The 20,590-nt window shown below is 40.0% G+C and overlaps 1 protein-coding gene across 1 annotated transcript in view; it reads right to left on the minus strand.

Moving 5' to 3' along the window:
• LOC131061454 (DNA mismatch repair protein MSH3) overlaps positions 1–20,590 on the minus strand; it is a 103,490-nt gene that overhangs the window by 36,291 nt on the left and 46,609 nt on the right. The window contains exons 4-7 of the mRNA XM_057995150.2: positions 10,296–10,394; positions 9,894–10,130; positions 9,423–9,692; positions 9,202–9,333 (exon numbers count right to left, since the gene is read on the minus strand). Coding sequence (XP_057851133.2) covers positions 9,202–9,333; positions 9,423–9,692; positions 9,894–10,130; positions 10,296–10,394 — 738 coding nt within the window. The remainder of the gene's footprint in view (positions 1–9,201; positions 9,334–9,422; positions 9,693–9,893; positions 10,131–10,295; positions 10,395–20,590) is intronic.

Here is a 20,590-nt window from a genome sequence, read left to right on the forward strand (position 1 = left end):
AAGGAAGACGCTTTGCCAAATGAATATAATTTGAGATGCAGAAACGAAGGAAAATGACCTATATTGACTAAATCACTCCTGTCCCTCTCCAAGGGACCAGGGCGAGGTACCTTATAGCTCTCGTCCCTCTCCCAGGGACCAGAGCAATTTCCTTCATTTTGCAAGATCCAGACAAGGGTCAAGGCAAGTTTACGTTCAAAAACAAGGGAAAACATGAGATGAACGCATTGAATATAAATTGAAGATTTTTGGGACGTCCATACCAGTGCTAAATGCCTAGTTCGCTCCTGTCCCTCAGGAAGGGACCAGAGCGATTTTTGATATAATTGCTTTTCTTGCAAAGTTACAAATGATGTCAAGGCATGGGCGGATAGAGTGAAGAAGGACGAGTCCGTTGAATATAAACTTGGAACCAGGCAAAGTAAGATAGTGGCCACAAGGGAAGGATCGCTCCTGTCCCTCTCCAAGGGACCAGGGCGATACAATGGTGATGATACGTCCCTCCAAAGTTCAAGGTCGTTCCTCTAAGGTTCAAGGCCGATCCAAGTCAAGACGAAGGGTGGCGAAGACATTTCAAGGCATTTCCATCAAGCGCAAGGTTGTAAAGGTCATCACATGGAAGGATTTGCGCTCTAAAGACCCAGATCGCTCCTGTCCCTTGGGAAGGGACCAGAGCGATATCTACATAATGGCGTAGATTTCAAAAGGCAAACAAGTTTCGAGCAACCAAGAAGGTCGAAAGGACGTCATTCCACGCAATGAAGTTGATTGCAAGTTGGTACAAACAAGAACAAGCACATAATGATGAACTTCGCTCCTGTCCCTCAGGAAGGGACCAGAGCGATATTAGATGTATTGATCAATTCATGCAAAATTTACGTAAGGACAATATATTGCAATGTTCTGGAGGGTCCATGGTATGACAACAAGGTGATAAACAAGAGTTTTGAACGTCCAAACATCGCCAAATGGTGTAAAGGCCCCACATCGCTCCTGTCCTTTGGACAAGGACCAAGGCGATCCTATCAAAACACTCACGTTCCTTCAAAGATCAAGGCGAAATGAGGATAGGAAATGCGAAGGACATCGTCGGGAAGACGTTGCAAAGGAGATCGAAGTTTAAAAATCGCCAAGATCAAAGAGAAATGTGGATCGCTCCTGTCCCTCTCCAAGGGACAAGGGCGATGATCCTTATAACATCGAAGGTACCTTGCAAAAGCGAGTGGGACGTGCGCAAAGGACACAAGCATTGATATTTCGAAGATCAAAGATACAAGATGAACATGAAGACATGGAGATCGCTCCTGTCCCTCTTCAAGGGACAAGGGCGATGTTAGATAAAACACATGACATTCTTTGAAAGTCACGTTAAGACAAGGACGCACATGGTTCTAAATAACGTTTGGAAGATGATACAAGGAAAGGATCGTACCAAAATGGAAAATTTCAAGCAAAAAACTTAGGATCGCTCCTGTCCCTCTCCAAGGGACCAAGGCGATAATGATCATGAGATGCATTTGCTCGCACAAGAGAGGCATTCAAATTCGAAGGACCACCAGATGATCGATTTGGGACGTGGAAGTAAAGGAGTTGAACGTGGAAAACGCAAGAATCTAGACCAAAATCATGGATCGCTCCTGTCCCTCTCCAAGGGACCAGAGCGATGAGGTACGTCCTTTTATTTTCATATTTTGGCGCCAAATTAAACAATTTGAATTTCTTTAAATGCTAAATCAATTTAAAAAAATCGAAAATCCATTTTTTATTGGCATTTAATATGGCGTTAACATTTATTAATTATTTTTGCCTTATTTAAAAATCGAAATTTGCAATAAAAAACGCAAGGCATCAAATAATTATTTAATTAATAAAAAATCGATTTAAGCGCTCATTTAAGGGGGTCGGCCTTGTCATGTTATTGCAAATCATTTAAAAATCGTTTGAAATGGTTTTATTTTTATTAAGTCGGCCTTAGTAAATGAAGGATGAATGCGCTATATAAGGGGGGTAGAATTATCATTTTCTACATCATTATTTTACCTTCCTTTATGCGAATTGAGAAGAGGCGAATGTAGTGCGAGTTTCATTCATCCAAAGGTGGTGCGATTTCAAACCAAAGGTGGCGTAGACATTCCCAAGGTGGTGCGAGGCGTGCGAAGTGTGTTTGAAGAGGTGTGAATTCCATCCAAGGTGGCGTAAGCAATTAAAGGGTGGTGCGAATTTGAAGACCACACCAAGTGCGAGCTTGAGGATACACTAAGGCAAATTTGCTAAGGACTTGGAGATTTGTTAGTGCGAATTTGAAGATCCATTTGAGACCACGTCCAAGGCGATAAGTGAAGATCACATTCTATCCAGAGGTGGCGAAGTCAATTTTGAGGGGATCATATTGAAGATTATCTTTATACCTCAATTTTGCCTAGGCAAATTTTGTTTTTGCATTCTAGAGTTAGCTCTCTATCGAGGTATGGCGATTTAATTGTTATTGCTTTATTCATTTATCGTCATATTTCAATTTTTGAAATTTTGAATCTTGAATTTCTCTTGGCTCAATCGTTGTATTTTAGGAAATGATAACTCTAGAGACTTATCATGAGATTTCCTAAAATTTATCTCTCTTATTTGCGTTATTTATTGCAAAAATCTATTTCTTATAATGAAATGTTGTGTAGGTATGGCGACCCCAAAGGCGGGAGCATCCACCAGTCGCTCGGCTCTCATGAAAGAAGATCAGAAGACCGAAGAAATGGAGACCAAGATCGTGTCCAAGTGGAGCAACATTGGAGATACCAACTTGGGGAACTTTAGCACAAAGAAGTTCCGAGAGGTCCCTTACATCGGCAAGCCATCACCTGTCGCCCGGAGAATAATAGAGAGTGGCATCATTAAGGCGGCCGGTTTTCCTCCAGCCATTCAGTGCCACGAATTGATGATCGAGTGTGCCCGTCATTACAATCCACAGTCCAGGACAATTGTGTCCAATGAGGGAAACATTTTGGCGTACCTTTCAGAGGAAGCCATAAGTGAAACCTTCCATCTTCCAGAGCACAGGGACATGATATACAAGAGCATTGAAGGAGCCAGATCAGTGTACGATGATGATCCAAATGCTTGCCTAAGCATAATCAACAAGAACTGGCTACTTAAGAGTCGTCCCCGTCTGAGCAAAGTACCGAACACACCACACAGGATCGATTTCCAAGAGGAGTACAGAGATTTGATTACCATGCTCAACAGAGTCACAGGAGCACCTCATGCCTTCTATTTTGAGAAATGGATGTTTTACTTCATCCAGGTGATTGTTCAAGGAAAGGGTACAATACATTGGGCTAGGATGATTAGCCATTGCTTAGACGTACAGTTGAGAAGACTCAGGGCTACTAAGTCCTTCCACATGAGTTCATACGTCATCTATGCCTTAATCAGGAGCGTTGAGTACGCAGGACTACCTCACAGAGGAGTGATTGGAAGAGGACCCGGTGAGGTCAGAGTTTGTGAATCCTATACCTACTTGCATCATCCACCAAGGAAGAACTACAAGTTAATCAATGATACTTTCACGATGAACATCACAAAGACGTTGCAAGGAGGGATTCACAACAGATTATCTCAGGATGCCCAGGAATTCATCAAGAGGTACGGTGCTTGGTTCATTCAGTTTCCCAAGTTCACTTACATTAGAGTGTATGGATGTCCTTTACCTCCATACATGTTGCCGAGGTACCCGACAGATAGAATTGTGTTACTTGAAGTAACAAGGCAGTTGGCAGCATATGTGAAGGCATTCAGACACAGACATCAGAATGGAGTTCAGGTACCTATTATTTTGGGTAATTCAGTTGAGGTATGTCCTAATGTCTTAGCCATGGATGACGCAGAGAAGGAGTTAGCCTTGTATCCTTTTTCATCTTTTGCTTGGAGGAATAGTTTTGATCCACATGGACATTTAGAGGAGACGGTCGGTAGAAGATTTAGACATGAGTACCAGATTGAAGATTTTATGATGAATCTCCTAGATGATCTCGAAGTGAAACAAAAGATACATTCTAGATTGCCTTTGGATTTCATCAGGAAATGTAAGATTTACAGAGTAGCCGACCAAGCTCAGGACAACGGCAGGCACATCCAATCTTCATATGATAGAGAAAGCAAAACAATAAGTTTGAATTGGAATGAGCCCGAGGCCGTGGATTTAGATGAATTGATGGCACCAGTCTTGTCTTGTACTCGCAGATGGGTAGACGTTCAGCATCAGAAGTTGAGAGAACAAGGCATAGCCATGTCTTTTACTTTGGAAGAAAAGCCAGCCGAAGGTGGAGCCAGTGTTAGTGAAGGCAATCCTAATCCTAGGAATTCAGGTGAAGGTAACCTTCGATGTGCCAGTAAGGGCAATCTCCATTCGAGAGGTTCAAAGAGAAAGGAAAGATCAGAAAAGAAAGAGCCTTCCAAGAAAAAGCAAGGTGCCAACAAAGATCAAACACCAGGTACTTCTTCCAGGCCAGAGGATAGAACAGTTCGAGTAGAAGAGTCCATGGAATCGATGGTACAGAATGACAGACAGGAGGAAGAACAGGCACAGCATGCTTCATCCGATGGATCTCTCCAAGACTATGATTTAGATAATGATAATGAAGTAACATCTCCTCCCAGACAAGAAGAAATAGTACATAAAGAGATTCAAGTTCAAGAGACAAGATCAAATATCCCAGATTGGTTGAAGGAAAGATTGACTAAGGTGATCGTAATTGAGGACGAGGACAGTGCAATTGATTTAGAGAGCCTCGTGGGACGTTCACATATGACAACAGAGAAGAAGAAGGCTACAAAGATGTCCAAGATGATTCGAGATGAGACTGGATCTAGAAAACTGCAGATAGCTACACCGGCAACAGACAAATATGAGGGTGAGATCCTAGCAGAGGACTATCATATACAGACTATTGAGTTAGGACCTTCCACAGCAGAGCAGACTTTAGATGATGCCACCGACACATTTGAGGCATTGAAAGACAAGCTTAGAGAAGAAGTGGAAAAGAATAGAAAGCTTGAGAGAGAGGTCGGTGCATGGAGGACATATTTCAGTCACATCAATGAACCTTTGGGACGTCAGGATCCAGTTAGATCACCATTGCAGGCATTGCCCCTTCAATCAATCAATGAAGCAGAAAGATTCAGGAACCTGGTCCAGCGTACATGTGGTTGGATGGATAGATCTCACACGATGGCCATTGAGTTTGTTACAAGGATGTCGAAGATCACCCATCAGGCTATCCAAGTTCTTGAGATTATTCACAGATTGATGGCAACAGTAGCTGCATTTGCCCATACCAAGGACGTTGTCATCCCTGTCTTGAAAGTTATAAGACACACATCCAGAAGAATTTTAGCACAAGAGAGGATCTTAGAAGGTGATTCTCACAGTTTGTTTCAGTGGTCAACCTTACTCCATATAAAGAGTGTTCTCTTCGAGGACATCAGTGTTAGATGTGGTCAAGTTGAGGAGGTGATCAATCCGATCCAGGACAGAGTATTTGAGGTACTTCGTACCATTCTTGGCAGAAGGATCGAGGTCGAGACAGATGTGGATTTACAAGAATTTGAGGATAGAATCAAGATCATCTTTCGCAAGGACGCAGATGTTACAGATGAGCAGTATGATCAGATGTATGCCACCATGCTCCTGATTGATAGAACAAAGGAACTTGAACCTACTTGGGACACAGCTCTTCTAGATGCATTTGATCAGGTTATCCACTTAGAAGAGAGTATCAAGAATCTTCCCGAGATTCCAAGCACAGAAATCGAAGGAATCGTGACAAAATTCATTGCATATGCTAAGAAAGAGAATTGGAAAGGGAATAAGATTCTAGATGAAAGGTTGTTACAGATGACATGACATCTTATTTCTCATTGGCTGATACCTCCTAGATTTTTGTGCCAAATTTAATATTTGGCTATGTATTTAATGTTGTTCAGTAAAAAGGAGGTCATTTGTAACAAACCCTAATTAGGGTTTAGGTGTCATGATCTTGTCCATTGATTTACTTTCAATTTGGACCTTTCATTGTAACAGGGGATGCTATTTATACTCCCATTTTTCATTTCATTAGTAATAGAGTTAAGAGTGAAATAGAAAGATTAGAGTTGTAAGCAATTTTTATTTTGTAGCAAGATTGAGTCTTGAAGAGAGAAATTCAAGCAATTGTTGTATATGATGACTTGGAAATCAATAAAATATTGAAGTTATGGTGTTTTGTTGCAAATTTCATAAGTTATCTTCATGGTTGTTGGATGTACTTGAATCACGCTCAATCGAAGTAGTTTGTTAATTTGAAAGGCTAAGTGTGAGATTTGATATTTGGTAGGATTCGCAATCCAAACCACTAGCTTCTTGCTGATTGTAGGAACGCCTTGCGTGGTCGACTGGAAAACATTTTGAGTCCTTAACCTTCAAGCATTTTTCGCATCCGGGATATGTACCTTCGTAGTAGTGTCCTTGGTCTTTGATGCATTGAATACCATTATATTACCTTAGAAGATCGCACTAATTTCAATTGAGTTGTTACCTTATGGCAAAATTGAAGTTAGTTGAGTCTTGCCAAATCTCATTCATGCTAAGTCGTTCATAGGGTTAGACTAGACTTCCTTAAACCCTGTCCTTTTTCCATTTTTTTGAAAGTTCCTTTGGATTAGTAAAATCTTCGAGCTTTTGAATCCGTAAGACGCCTTGAAGGAAACAGCAAATCACATCATACCACTAAAAAGCTTGTCCACACGTGGAGACCCCACTAAAAGAACCTTGGAGTCCATCTAACTGATCCTTTTTGCAGATCTTCAGCAGTTAGAGACTATTTTCTCAAGAGAGGATAAGATGCCTGTCGGTATTTTATTCTGTGTATGATTGTGTACAAAATACACGTCAACAGTGCCTCAACAAGTTGTAGAGTGAGAGGGTCCCAAACTTAATCAGACAGATCATGCAGCTCCGCTGGAGTGACAACTTTGACATGACAGAAGACCGCAAGCCTGCAATGACCATCGATCTAGTAGAGAAAAGACAAAGGCAAGGCAGGGAAATATTTTGCCACTAGACTTAGGGAAATAAAGATTGACTAAGGCGGCTGGTTGCTAGGAAGGACGGACCTGTAAAACACGACTTCAACCCCTTCAGGTCATGACTTGGGTGATCAGCAACCGGAACTACCAAGTCCACGTTAAAAAATAACGGGCAGGGTTTTTGCTAAGGATGCAAGGGTTTAGGGTTTAAGGAATGAGCAAGGTTTAGCCCTAAGGAAAAGCCACTACTAGGCTTCTTGTATCGGATATCATCAATGGGTCCTTAGGTCATAAAACAACAGGTCCCTAGTGTCAAGAAGAGATAGTGTCACAACCATTAAAATGAGAGCTGAAGTGGCAACAAATCTCAAGTCCCTAGTGTCAAGAAGAGATAGTGTTACAACCATTAGAATGAGAGCTGGAGTGCCAACAAATCTAAGTTGTCAGAGACCACAAGAACACATAATGCCTCACCAACATGTCTAGATTTGTATGTGAATCAATAGTATCCAGAGGGCATTTAATGACTCTAACATCTGTGATGGATTATAAGAAGTGATCAATATGGTTCTTGGACCTCAAAAAAGAGATCTATACCTAAAAATGGTGACCTTGTGAAGAAAAGGGGCCAAGCATCTCTGATTAAGGTAACTGGAGAAAGTGCATAGAGACACACCAGAATCTTTGTATAAATAATGGAATCTCCCACAAACTTCATAATAGACAAGACACAAGAAAACTAAAAATTGTAACTCATGGGATGAATCTTGCAAATGATTATTTAGCATTAAGAATTTGTTATAGAAAATGGTATGCATGTGTGTGTGTCTTTGCATCTGACTGTCTTTGAACTCACATCATGGAAAAATAATGCAATAAATAATTTAAAGGAACATAAATTTACAGAGACTATTCATATTCTAACCAGTTCAACTTCCTTAGCCATTACCGAACTGAGAAAGTGAAGTGCTTGTAAGGCCCAACCTGCTGTTGGCATGAGATGCAGTTTTATTCATATGATGTGCAAAATTTACAGGCTACCAAGTCAGAAGAGTATTCTCTTGCTTAATTTGTAATGGAAGCTACATATACTGCAGAGTAAGCTGCGAAAGGTACAAATCAGCCTATGTGAGGTTCAAAGTTCAAACCCAACCCAAGGGTGCTTGTGCTTGGATCAGTTTGAGCATGTTTCAAATGCCTAAGTGTTTTGGAAAGTATCTATATTGGAAAACAGCCATTGTTGGTCAAGAAATTTTGATAAGCTCAACTGCTCATTACAATTGAGACTATATATCATGTTCAACTATCTTGTAGTGTAAGTTTAAGCAGTGAATGGTTGACTAGATCAGACTTCATTTATTATATAGATATTGGTCCTTGCTGGCTGGCACATGCAGAAGCTTTGCCAAGGAGCGAAAGCAACCATGGAGCTTGACCACATTAGAGTTTATTGTCAACTGGAGCAGCACAAGGTCCCAGGAGAACCATTCCAATACACATGAGCACTGTTCTGCTAGCCACATAAATCAAAAAGGTGTCAGTTTCCCACAGCAGAATCTTACTACTGCTGTGGAATGCTAATATCAGGACATAATAAATGAATGGAAAGTCGACAGCTCACTAGAAGACACACCTCAGGCTCGGTCATATTCATTATACAAAGCATGATGAACATTCCTTGGCCTGGATTAATTAGCTTGATCACCTTGATTGTTAAGATAAACATCCCAATACTGTACCCATGTGCAAATGAAGTTAGCTGCCACATTGTTTCTCTAGAATCCATGCAAGGGGGTGAATACAGTTTTTGGGGCGTGGCATTTTGGAAATGTCTGCCCATCATAAGTCTCTCATATCACTTGTTTTGGTAGTCTCAAAGAAAGCCACATGCCTAATCGTACCTCTATTTTTGGGGCATGATTTTCCCAACCCATCTTTTTTTCTTTAGAAATGCATCACACCACACTGTATCAGTTGAAGAAACATCATATATTTTAATAATAAATTTGCAAGCAAAAACAACTAAAATATTAAAACATTATTGACATTATATGTTCATTGTTTATCTAGTTTCCATGTGATCAGAACAAATGTTAAAGCTAAAAGAACAAAACAATTAGGCTTGATACACCGATTCATTATTACCTCTATCAAGTGTGTAATTCCAGACACGCTCAAATACTCTAAGTTTGGAAGTTTTAGCTGCTTCTGAAAGGCAGGAAGAAACGAATCTAATAGCTTCTCAGCTGCCCGAACTGCTGCACGACACTTTGCAACCTATCCAAAAGCACCAATTCCAAAGTCGACTTGAAAATCACATCAACAGAAAAGACCAATGATGTGATTATTAGATAATAAATTTATACCTCAGGAAATTTGTTGCCTGCACAGATGAAGAGATTGTGCTTATCCCCTTGCATTGCAGCACATTTGTTTAGGGAAGATAAAAATCTTGTAGAATTTTCAATAACAACAGAGCACGATGCTGCTGAAATTAATCGCCTCAATAACTGTGATCCTATATGTTTATGATGCCGTTGGGAAGGATCCTCTGCTATTACTTCATCCTCATCAACACAAACCAACTGCTGAAGTTGTTTGGCGGCAGTGAGGAGTGAATTAATGACAGTAATGAACTGAAACAACAAACCAATTTTTTTAACTTCAAAAAAAGTATCTTTTCCTCTTTACTTATTTCCAAAACTACAAAAATTAGAAACATTCATTCCCAATCTTTCAAATATTACAAACTTGCAACAGTTCTTAAATGTCCAAAGTAAATAAAAGCAGAAAATTCAACGTGTCCATGTAAAACAGAAAGATCCTTGACACTATACCTCAGCTGCAGTGGCTGATCGGTGAAAAATTCTAGTTATTCCACGCTCAACATCAGGCATCTTCCCTAAGGAGGTTAAAACAGAAGCTAGTAAACCCTGGGATCCACCTCCTTTACCACCACCTAAAATTGTACCTTCAAGTTGCAGCCCTCCAGAACTACCCATTGATTCTGCAATTTCAGAAACTGCATCAAGACGAGCTTCAATCGTGTTTCGGTCACATAGAGGATGAGTTACCTGCAACAAACAGAATTTGTTACAGGAGCTAAATTAAGTCAAGGTAAGGATGGAAATAGGCAATTTACAAATGTTGGTTTTAAAAATTATGCTCGAGTAAAAAGTTTATAGTAGTAAATAGAATCAAAATACTTGAAATGAAGATCAGAAACAGTCAAAGCATACCCAGTGTTTAAGTAATCTCAAACCAAAGGCAGTGTGTGTATGGTTCACCAGCGACAGCAGTGATCCATTTTCTGAGCCATCAGCATTATTTCTCAATACCTACTCCGATAAGAGGAAGACCAGTACTCAGGAACATTAGTAAGATAGACTACATGGATCTAAAGAAACTTGAATATGCCAATATATAGTTCTTTCAAGATGCAAAAACAGGATGGTTGGAAAAATAAGTGGCTTAAGGTCATAGGAAAAACAACATCAATCAACAATCAAACAATCAAGTTGGCATTTCAATTTTCAACATTTGATTTAAGAAAAAAAAATTCTAACAGACCAGCTGTGACCTCTATAGCAATACATTCTAACTTGGTTCATTATGGCAAGTAGTTTTCCTATAAATAACAAAAAGCAGAGTCCAAAACTTTTCTACTTTAAAGTATCACTTTTAACTTTTAAGTTTACATCTTAAACGGCCTTCATATCATTAGAATGCCTCTAAGACTGTCCAAAAGCTAACAGTGAGCAATCATGTATAGTAATTCAAAAGAGTCAGTGAATTAGAAAGCCTTTATAAAGTACACTACATTAGAGCAGAAATCAACAATCATCAATGATGGCATACATAAAAACCTGACAAACACCTATTTTGGCACACTTGCATTATGGGCGTGTCTCGGTGGATACTAGAAACCAAGGGCACCATATGAGGGAACATGCCAAGGATATTTGGCCTATGATATCGATGAGGAAGTCAAGAAGAAAAGAAAGGAGGAACAGGTGGTGAAGGAAGAACAACCAACGAAGTACTTTGAAGAAGAAATTGACATGGCAGAATATGGAGAGACTATTGAGCCGCATCTAAAGGTTGTAATCAAAACAAAAGATTGCTTTGTCACAAAAATGCATTCTGGTGATACGGTACCTACATCCAACTCGCTATGGTGAGTTATCCCCAACCCAGCCGGGCCACCACAAGTCAATGGAGAAGAGGTAACATGGTACCAACATACAGAGGTCAATACATGTTGTCCTCATTTTTGTTTCCAAAAATGAAGGACCAGTACATGAAATTTTTGTGAAAAAAATTACTGTGGCACGCTTCCCGAGGCAGAGTTTCAACTAATCCTTGGACTAGCTTAATCCTTAGTCCATCCTCGAACTGTGTTTCGAATTTCGTCGAATTCTGGGTTCGTTTGCTATGTCTTTCCTTCAAATTCGGGTTTTAAAATCGCGACTGCAGGTGGAGAATTTTCTTCAAACTGCAAGTTTTAATGATATTCATTGTTTTGGTTGTTGTAGGGGGATTTTTAACTTATTACATGTGCACTTTTATTAAAAGATGTTACTTGCAATTTGTTTTAAATTTCCCTTTCTTGATTTTTGTTATTTTTAATTGTTTTTTGGTCTCGTTTAGTTAAAATAGGGATTTTTTCGCTCAATTACAAGTAAACTTGCAGTTTGGTCTTAAAACCCCTACTTTAATGGTTTTTACATGTAATAGGGATTTTAAATGCCCATTACATATGTGCAAGCATTTCTAACTTGTTGTCGGGATTTTATTTCTCTTTTACAAGTAATTAAAACTTGCATCTCTCCAAAAAACCCGATTTTATGCATAAAGTGCATTTTTGACATTTTTAAAACTTGCTATTTGGTTCAAAAAACCCGAATTTGCTTTGTAAGTGAAAAAGTGAAAATAAAACTTGCTATTTGTCTAAAAGAACCCGATTTTGGCTTTGTAAGTGAAAAAGTGAAAATAAAACTTGTATTTGTCATCTAAAAACCCGATTTTCACATGCAAGGGTAAAATCGAACTTGTTCTTCTCTCCAAAAAACCCGATTTTCAGTTGGAAGCAAATTTGTTGAAAATTTCAATCGATTTTTGTGGAGATCTTCAAGGAAGGAGAGGCGTTTTGGTTTCTACCCTACTATTATGCATTTGGAACCACTTGTCACGCCATTTGGGGGTTGTATTGACTGGTTTTTCGCACTAAATCAGCAATCACGTTTTTCTTTAATGCCACATTTTGGTTGATCAAACCTCCAACAAGCTGCAATCTCCTAAATCGATTTGACCTCTCTCACCTAGGCATGGAGTTTGGGAGGAGTTTCGAGCTATTTAATGATGCCATTTAAGATGCATTTGGTGGCCACTTGTACCCATGCTCTAGCAGTACCCTTAGCGCTCCCATCAAAGTGTGCTAAGGTCACTCTTCCAAGAGCTTGCTGGAAATCTCTTGGGGCAGCAGACTTGTAGTCATTCCTCCGTCCTCTTTTCATTTTCTGATTCATGAATTGATCCAGAGTTAGGATATCTCGGATCTCACTAGGAAGGGAAGCATACTCCATGTAGCTATTCCTTATCTCATCAGCTGTGGGTATCTCTGTTTCAGCTTGTTGTACTTCTTTGGGCAAAAAGACAGGTTGTAAAGGCCTTGGGGCTGAACCTCCATTGTTACTCCCGTTATTGCTCCCATTCCCATTGCTTACAGGAATGTTAGAAGTGCTGGCTTCCGGTCCATTGTTGGGCTGATTAGGGGTCCCAACAACGTTCTGGTTGAGCTTTGACAGCAGTAATGACATCATGTCCATCATGGCATTGAATTGCCTCTCTGCCTTCTTGTCGGGTGCCTCATTTGTTTCTGCAGTCTTATCTGCCATTGAATCCACTGAATCTGAGGTATCTAAATTCTTCCCTCTGTTCCTCAGTACTTCTGAAAATGTGTCCTCTTCGGGCACTATAGGAACCTGAAACTGCTGTCTCTTCTGTTCTCTGTTGTAGTGTCTGACGTCTCTGTCACTCATGGAGACTTCTGAACCCACTGACTCTCACAGGCTGGCAGGAAAACCAGCTCTGATACCACTGTAATATCCCACTAATTTTTTTTTTGTTTTTTCAGGCCAATAGCAATTCATCCACAACAATTACCCGTTAAGGTTAGAGTAATAAGCAAAACAACTAAAGGGAACCCTTACACCTTTTGTTCACCGAGAGCCCAGACTGGGAGGGTGAGAGCATACGGTGTTTCGAGGATCGTCAGCATCAATAAACAAACTGAACATTACAACTGCATGGGCGGCAAGCCATCCCCTTCTGCTTATCCAGCAGGATAGAAACTAAACTTCTTGGCGGTAAACCGACCAAGGGAACTATTACAAGAAATAGAAGTTCAATCACTCTACCGCGTATTTCAGCGGGAGGACATTACATTAACAATCACTCTACCGCATATTTCAGCGGGAGGACCAAAACATTGAACTTTATCACTCGACCACTTATTCAGCGGGAGGACATTACATTAAAACATCACTCTACCGCATATTTCAGCGGGAGGACTATTTATCAAAGAAAACTGAATTACAAAACTGAGAAGGCGGCAAGCCAGCCTCTTCCACTTATGCAGTGGGAAGTACAAAATAAGCAGATAGAATGGGATGCTCAGTACTACTGAAACAATCCTTACAATAAGGAGATGAGATGAGAAGATTAACTGCAGATTTCTACACAATACTGTAATTTTCTGTTACACTGCTCTGCAGGCTGAAAGTACAGTTCCAGCAGCCCATGAAAACATGAAAATACTCATAACTCACTCAATTCTTACCCGAATTGACTCAAATCAAGCCCAATCCCACCATACATCCAATACAATGACAACCAATCACAGCCACACCCCAAACAACCCTCTTTTTATTTTGCACGCATCCCAATGCAACCCAAAAAACCCACGCCTAGACTAGGAATTTCGATTTTGCATAATTAAATCAATACTCAAACAAATGGGCTAAAAACTTACAAACTTATTTGCCAGTGCTGGGAAGGAAGATAGGAATAATACCCATAACTATCAGACGCTCCAACAGAGAGATGTGAGCAAAAATGTGTTTCAGCCACAGGCAAAACCAGCAAGTCCAGAATCGTTGCAACACCAAGATGTCTATGGCAAAGCTCTGAAAGCGATAGGAGAATACAAGGCACAGCTAGGTACTGTATTTCAAGTACGAAACCGGGTAGCACTAGGGAGATGCACTCCGAAGCCTCAAGTTCTGTCGCCAATCCGGCAACATAACATTACAGATTTTCAAGATGGTGCAAATGGGAACCCAAGCCTCATATTTATAACTTCATTCTTCAAATCCAAATGACATCCCTCCAAATTCCACGCTTGCATTTGAATTTCATTCCACTTTCATGTGGACCCAAGAGTAGCGCCCAACTCCCTAAGTCAAAAGTCATGCCCAAGAGAGGGGAGGACCCACGTTGGACACTTAGGCACAAAAATGGCGATGTAATAGTGAAATAATATCCCATAAAATAATTGAATTTCGCCCAACTTAGGATTAAACAGGCATTAATCCCGAATTTAATAAACCAGCATCCAATAAATAGATTAATTAAATATTAACCTTAGGAAAGGAAATAATATTTAATTATGTTGCAAATATCTCCCGCACTGATTATTATCACCTCCAAGATGAAACTGAACCCAGACGACCACAAACTGCTGCAGAATTCAAACCCCTGACTACTGCCAAAAATAGAAATGTGCCACCCAGCCACTTACTAAAAATAGTAAGTCAAGAATTAATGCTCAGAAAAATATGATCATCGCGTCCAGAGACAAAGCAAGGAGTGTTAGGTCGGACAATGGCACCAGAACGGTCATCCCCTGACTTACTAAAAATAGTAAGTCTTCGTTTCATCGATGCTAGACCCTGATTACTCATTCCACCTAGCCTACGGGTCTCAGGAATAGGCTAATGGACCTCTGAAAGAACATCAGTGAGAAGGGGACATTACAGGATCTCTACCACAAACCCATTGAAAATTGGTTGGTATTCCCTTGTCACATCTGTGAAGGCTAAGGCCATGGAGACTGAATTGCAAGAAATCAAGCTCAAAAGGTTTAAACCTAGAGCTGATTTTGATTATAGGGGTATGAAAGAGAAGATCAAGAAATCCTTTGTGCATGTACATCGCATTGAAGACATCTGGGTAGATCTCCGCACGGAAGCCGAAGTTCTGAAGATGGATTACTGCAAGCTCACTGTTGAGCAAATTGTTGATTTGAGCTTGGCGGATATCCCACAAGGGATGATTGATGACGGGCATATACTTGATCCTAAATACATTTCACAGAGGGTTGAAGAAGCTCCACTTCCTTTGATCCAATGGTCGCACAAAGAGTGCATATCCATTCTTGACAGATTTCAGCCTATCTTGGCCAACACCAACGCATGGCTGAAAAGTAATGTTGTTAGACTTATAAAAATCAAGGTCGGTAAAGAAGATGATTCTACGAGGCCTCTTGGATGTAAGTCTAAGATTTAGGTTGACAACAAGGAGGGTGCATCATCTTCGGGCACAAGGATCAAGTTGCGAGTCAGTCGTGCAGTAGTGCTTCCTCTTGAGGAGACGACAGTTCGTGGTAAGGAAAAATCACGATTCCATGTTCAGGTGATCGATCTGGATAATCCAGAAGAGGGGCAGCAATCTAATGATGCTCCTAAGTCTCCAGTTTCAGACTCGCCTCATGAGATCATCCCACCAGTTTCCATTGAGACGCCTCTTTCTCCTCTTGATTTGATTGTGGATGAGTCTCCTCAGAATGCAATTCCCATTACAGCATACGAGCCATCTCCTGATCATCAAAAAGAGAGTGTGTTGAAAGTTCCTGAGAATATTCCTACTTGCCTCCAGTTATCAGAAATTGATACTTCCACTTCTGGTTTTGAAGAATTCATGAGGCAACCTTCATGCCCATTGGTAACTGAACAAATCATGGTCGTTGTCCAAACAGATATTCCTCCCAGGATGACCACGGTGATTCAAACAGAAACTGCTTCTCCTTTGCCTACGGCTACTACTGGAGGGGAGTTGATGACTTTGCCTCCATGGCTTAGTTCTTTTACCCCAAAAAGGAAGAAGCAAGAAATCTCACCTAATGCCTTTGATTATCAGCACCTGAAACAGTCCAGATCCAAAGTTGCTAAGAAAGCCAAGACTATCTCCAGAGTAACTGTTGACAGCAACAAGATGAAGGTAGCTGAAGTTGTGGAACCTATTGCAGATAAGCCACTTGAAGAAATGTCAGCTGCCGATTATAAGGTTACAAGGATAGAGTTGGGAAAACAGACGCATGAAGTCATTAAACATGATGCTCAGTTTTCTGTTGCTTCATTGGTGCAAAGGTGTGATGATCTTCTAGCAAAGAAAGACAAGCTAGAAGAGGAAAACCGACAGCTTATGGCAGCCATTCATAAAATTACAAAACCTACTGCTGAAGGGAGTAACTCCATAGGTTCTTCTGGTTCCCAAGAATCAATTCGTGGAGCGGAAAGGGTTGTTCAGAAGGTACAAGCACTAGATTCCTGGGTTGATCAACTTCATGATCTATGTGCACAAGTAATGAAAGACATTTTTCAGATGATGTCTAAGTTGGAGACTGTTGAGGAGAAATTGGATCAGACTTCTAATACTTTCAAAAAGAATCTGGAAAGTGTTGAAGAAAGTTTAACAATCTGGCGTACCATGCCCCAACAACAGCTGAGTGTTCTACAGGAGCACGCCATCATCTCTTCCAGGGTGATATACTTGGAATTTGAAGAACTCCTAGAAAACAAGACCCTTGTTCTTAAATCCCTCATTAAGGAGATCGGTGATGCAAAGATATTCCGGGGTGAAGTTTTCCGAGATATTGTCTCACATTGTGGAAGGGCCTCTTACAACATAGTAAGTCGGGATGGAGAGCTGATTCCAGAAGAAGAAATTCTTGCTGATTTACAAATGAGGATTCATAATGAATGGAGGAGCGAACAATTCACGGCTGCTTCAATTCAGACATTGATGAAACACCAAACCTTTCTGCATGAAATCCAGTCTATCCTAGATAAAAACCTTTCTGCGCTCCTCCGCTATCACGACACTATTGTGAAGACCATGGTTGTTGCCAAGAACACCCATGAACCGAATCCCGAGGAAATACAAACGAGCATCCAGAAATTTCAAGAATTTGTCTCTTCACAAAATGCAACTTAAGTGTTTTTCAACACTTAGTTGAATTTTCCTCTTTTGTAATCTTTAGTTGTAATTTTGTTTTGACAAGTTACATGTAAAAGTATTTTTTGTAAAAAGCAAGTTACACATTACTTGCACTTTTGTAATTACATGTAAGGCAACTACAAGTTGTGTCCGATTAGGACTGTAGTTGGAATAAGTCTTAATTAGTTGAAATAACTCTTAGTTAGCTAATGAAGTCTCAGTTAGTTATTGAATGAGTCTTGGTGGTTGAGAGAATCTCTCAAGTTAGTTAGGATCCTCCCACCTTTTTCTCAAGGCTCCTCTTCTATAAAAACAGGGGTCTTGTGTAATTTTTATCTTTTGGGAAAGCAAGCAAAAACTCTGCCAAATTTACAGCAAGAAGTCTTTGAGCTTATGTATGTGAGTTGAAGGTTTTGAAGAATAATAAAAAAGGATCACTCAAGTTTTGAGTCTTTGAGCTACATGTTTGAGTTCGAATCTTTTTATTTCTTCTATGCAAAGTATTTCTAAAGGAGCTTAGTCCAATCTGATTTGAAGTCTTTGAGCTGCAAGTAGAGAAGATTAATTAAAATAGGAAAATCTCTAGAAGAAGCAACAAGTCTTTGAGCTTGCGTCTATTCTTGAGGAAAAATTACTCTTTGATAAGAAATAGCAGCAAGTTTTGAGCTTGCATTAGTTCTTGTCTTTGTGTTGAAAGAATAGATTATTCCAGTCTTTGAGCTGTTATCTTTTATTCGTTGTAAAATTTAGTATAGCAAAGGGTATATAGAACTTCACATAATCAAGTCTTTGAGCTTGATATTGCTGTCCCGTCCCAAAGGAAGTGACGGAAGTCTTCGAGCTTTCAGGAAACTTCATTTCCTTTCTCTCATTTCATTTTAAAGTGGTTACTGTTGTTCATATTCAATCGCTATCATTTTCTGTGAAGAGAAAAGGATATTGGCTTTCTTGAAAAAAGAAGAAAGATTGCTGTCCCATCCTATTTTATTTTCAAAGTTGTAGTTAAATAGGGGGAGTCTTCCCTTAATTAGGAGAGTTTTTACTCGTGTGCTGTGGTTGAAATCACAATTTTGTATATTTCCCCAAGTGTACAAAATTTTCAACCAACAATACATCAACAGGCGCTATAAAGGTATTGGACCGGCACCCTTGTTGGATAAAATTTTCGATTTAGAGTATGTGGCCACATGTTGTAAGCAAGAATGCTATAAGCGTCTGCCATTCACCTATTGGTTGTGGTATAACTCTACGATCAAAATGAGACCTCGAGATGAGCCTGGGGAGATGAAGAGAAAAGCAGATGATGAAGGCGACATAGAGCCCAAAAGGAAAAGGCTGAAGAGGAGAAAAACAAAATTGGCAAGGTTAAAAAATCTAGGCAGAAAAATTATTATGGAGTGACAAGGATGAAAAAATTAAAAAGAAAAATGACAAAAAACAAGAAAAGCGAAGTAACAAGGGAGGTAAGCCGAAGTTGCCCAAAATTGAAAGGTAAGATTTTTTATAAAGTGCTGAAGATTAAAAGGTTAAGGATGAAAAGAGTAGGGGGAAGGAAATTGGCTATTAAAAAAAATTTTAAAATGCTGGCAGTACAAAAGAGCTTGGAATTAAAAATGAAATATATGGATAGGAAGGATAATGTAAAACAAAGGGAAAAAATTAAAAGTGTTCAAAGGTTAACATTAAGCAAGGTGAGTGATATGAAGAAAAGGAAATTGTTTTTTGTCAACTTAATAAAGTATTTGATTAAAAAGCCCATTATAAAGCTCATTCTTCCCACAAGTAAACCTGGCAAGAAGAAGAAAAGTAGAAAAGACAAGTAGCAAAAAGAGGTCGTACACACGAAGTATACGTATGGATGAGTTGAAGGGGAGCTATACTGCAAGGATTCAGGTGCAAGACCATACGCCACAAACAATCTTTCTAGCACATACAGAGAGAGGGATACCTGGCTGTATGAGAACATTGCACCATACGAGTAAAAGATTGGCAAGCCGTACATAAGCAAAGCAATAAAGTTGTACGAAAAGGACCACACACCGTATGAGGGAGTGGAGAGAAGTAAGCCATATGGAGGAGATGAAGTGCCATCCAAGTCGTACGCAAGGGAGCCATATGAGGGAAGAACATCGTACATAAGGAGTATATCGTACAGGCAGTACGTAGGGAGAAGCCAAGCATAAGAACAAATAATCCGTGTGAACGGGCAGGTGAGGAAGGTAGTCTGTACGCCAAAGAGATCAAGCCGTACACACCTGAGGAACATCAATTTGCATGAGGACTACATCACGACCTACGCAGGGACAAGACTAGGCCGTATAGCAAGCTCAAAGCCAAGGAAGAAAACCTCAATCGTACGTAAAGGCAAGAGACGTGTCCGTACAGATACAAATTGTGGCAAGGAGGATCACAACTGTACAGCATAAACAAACTTGAGTGGCCAAACAAGGAAGAAACAAAAGACCACATGGTGTGAACAAGTGTTGGCAACCCTAGTCCAGCAACAAGAAGCAGCAATTATTATAACGACTCGACAGGTAATAAGAACAAAAAAGACAAAGCCAAGTCACCAGTTGCTACAGTTATGGTGACTCGTTCTAAAGGGAAAAAGCACAAACCCGACATTGCAGGTGGGAAACAAAGGAATGATGAACCAATTATAGTTGACTCCATCACATGGGAAAACTTGACTGGAAGCGAATGCAAAAGCTGGTGGGTGAATACTGAAGATGACGATCACATTCTGAAGAGGGGGCACTCTGGAAAGCATCAATTGACAAGGCTATGCAGTTGTTGTTCTTTAATTCCAAGGAGTTCAAGCCTTACTTGAAGGCTATGGTAGTTCATTAAAGTCGAATGAGAAGGGAGTCAATCATCACTTATAATGGTTGTGAGGTTACCATCCAGTATCAACCTTTAGATTTTACCAAAGTGATGAGCATCTTGTCCATGGGACACTCTACGGGGCAAACCAAAGAAGATAGATGCAGAAAAGAAGGAAATGTACATTTGAAGGGTATGCCGACAGAATTTGACAATAGAGGAATTGCAAAGCATACGGAATTCCAACGAACACAAGGGTTTGAAGAAACATTTCCTTGCCAATGCGGAGGGGAGGTGCATATTGGATTTATTAAAAAGCCACCTAATAGGTGTCAGTTGTGCATCTAATATAGCCCTCTGGATGGTAAAGTATATGTTGAACATCAATGTAGGGAGAACGTACCACTAGGCAAGAGGCTTGTCAAACCAAATT

The sequence above is a fragment of the Cryptomeria japonica genome, chromosome 8 (assembly GCF_030272615.1).
Source record: "Cryptomeria japonica chromosome 8, Sugi_1.0, whole genome shotgun sequence".
NCBI classification, from domain to species: domain Eukaryota; kingdom Viridiplantae; phylum Streptophyta; class Pinopsida; order Cupressales; family Cupressaceae; genus Cryptomeria; species Cryptomeria japonica.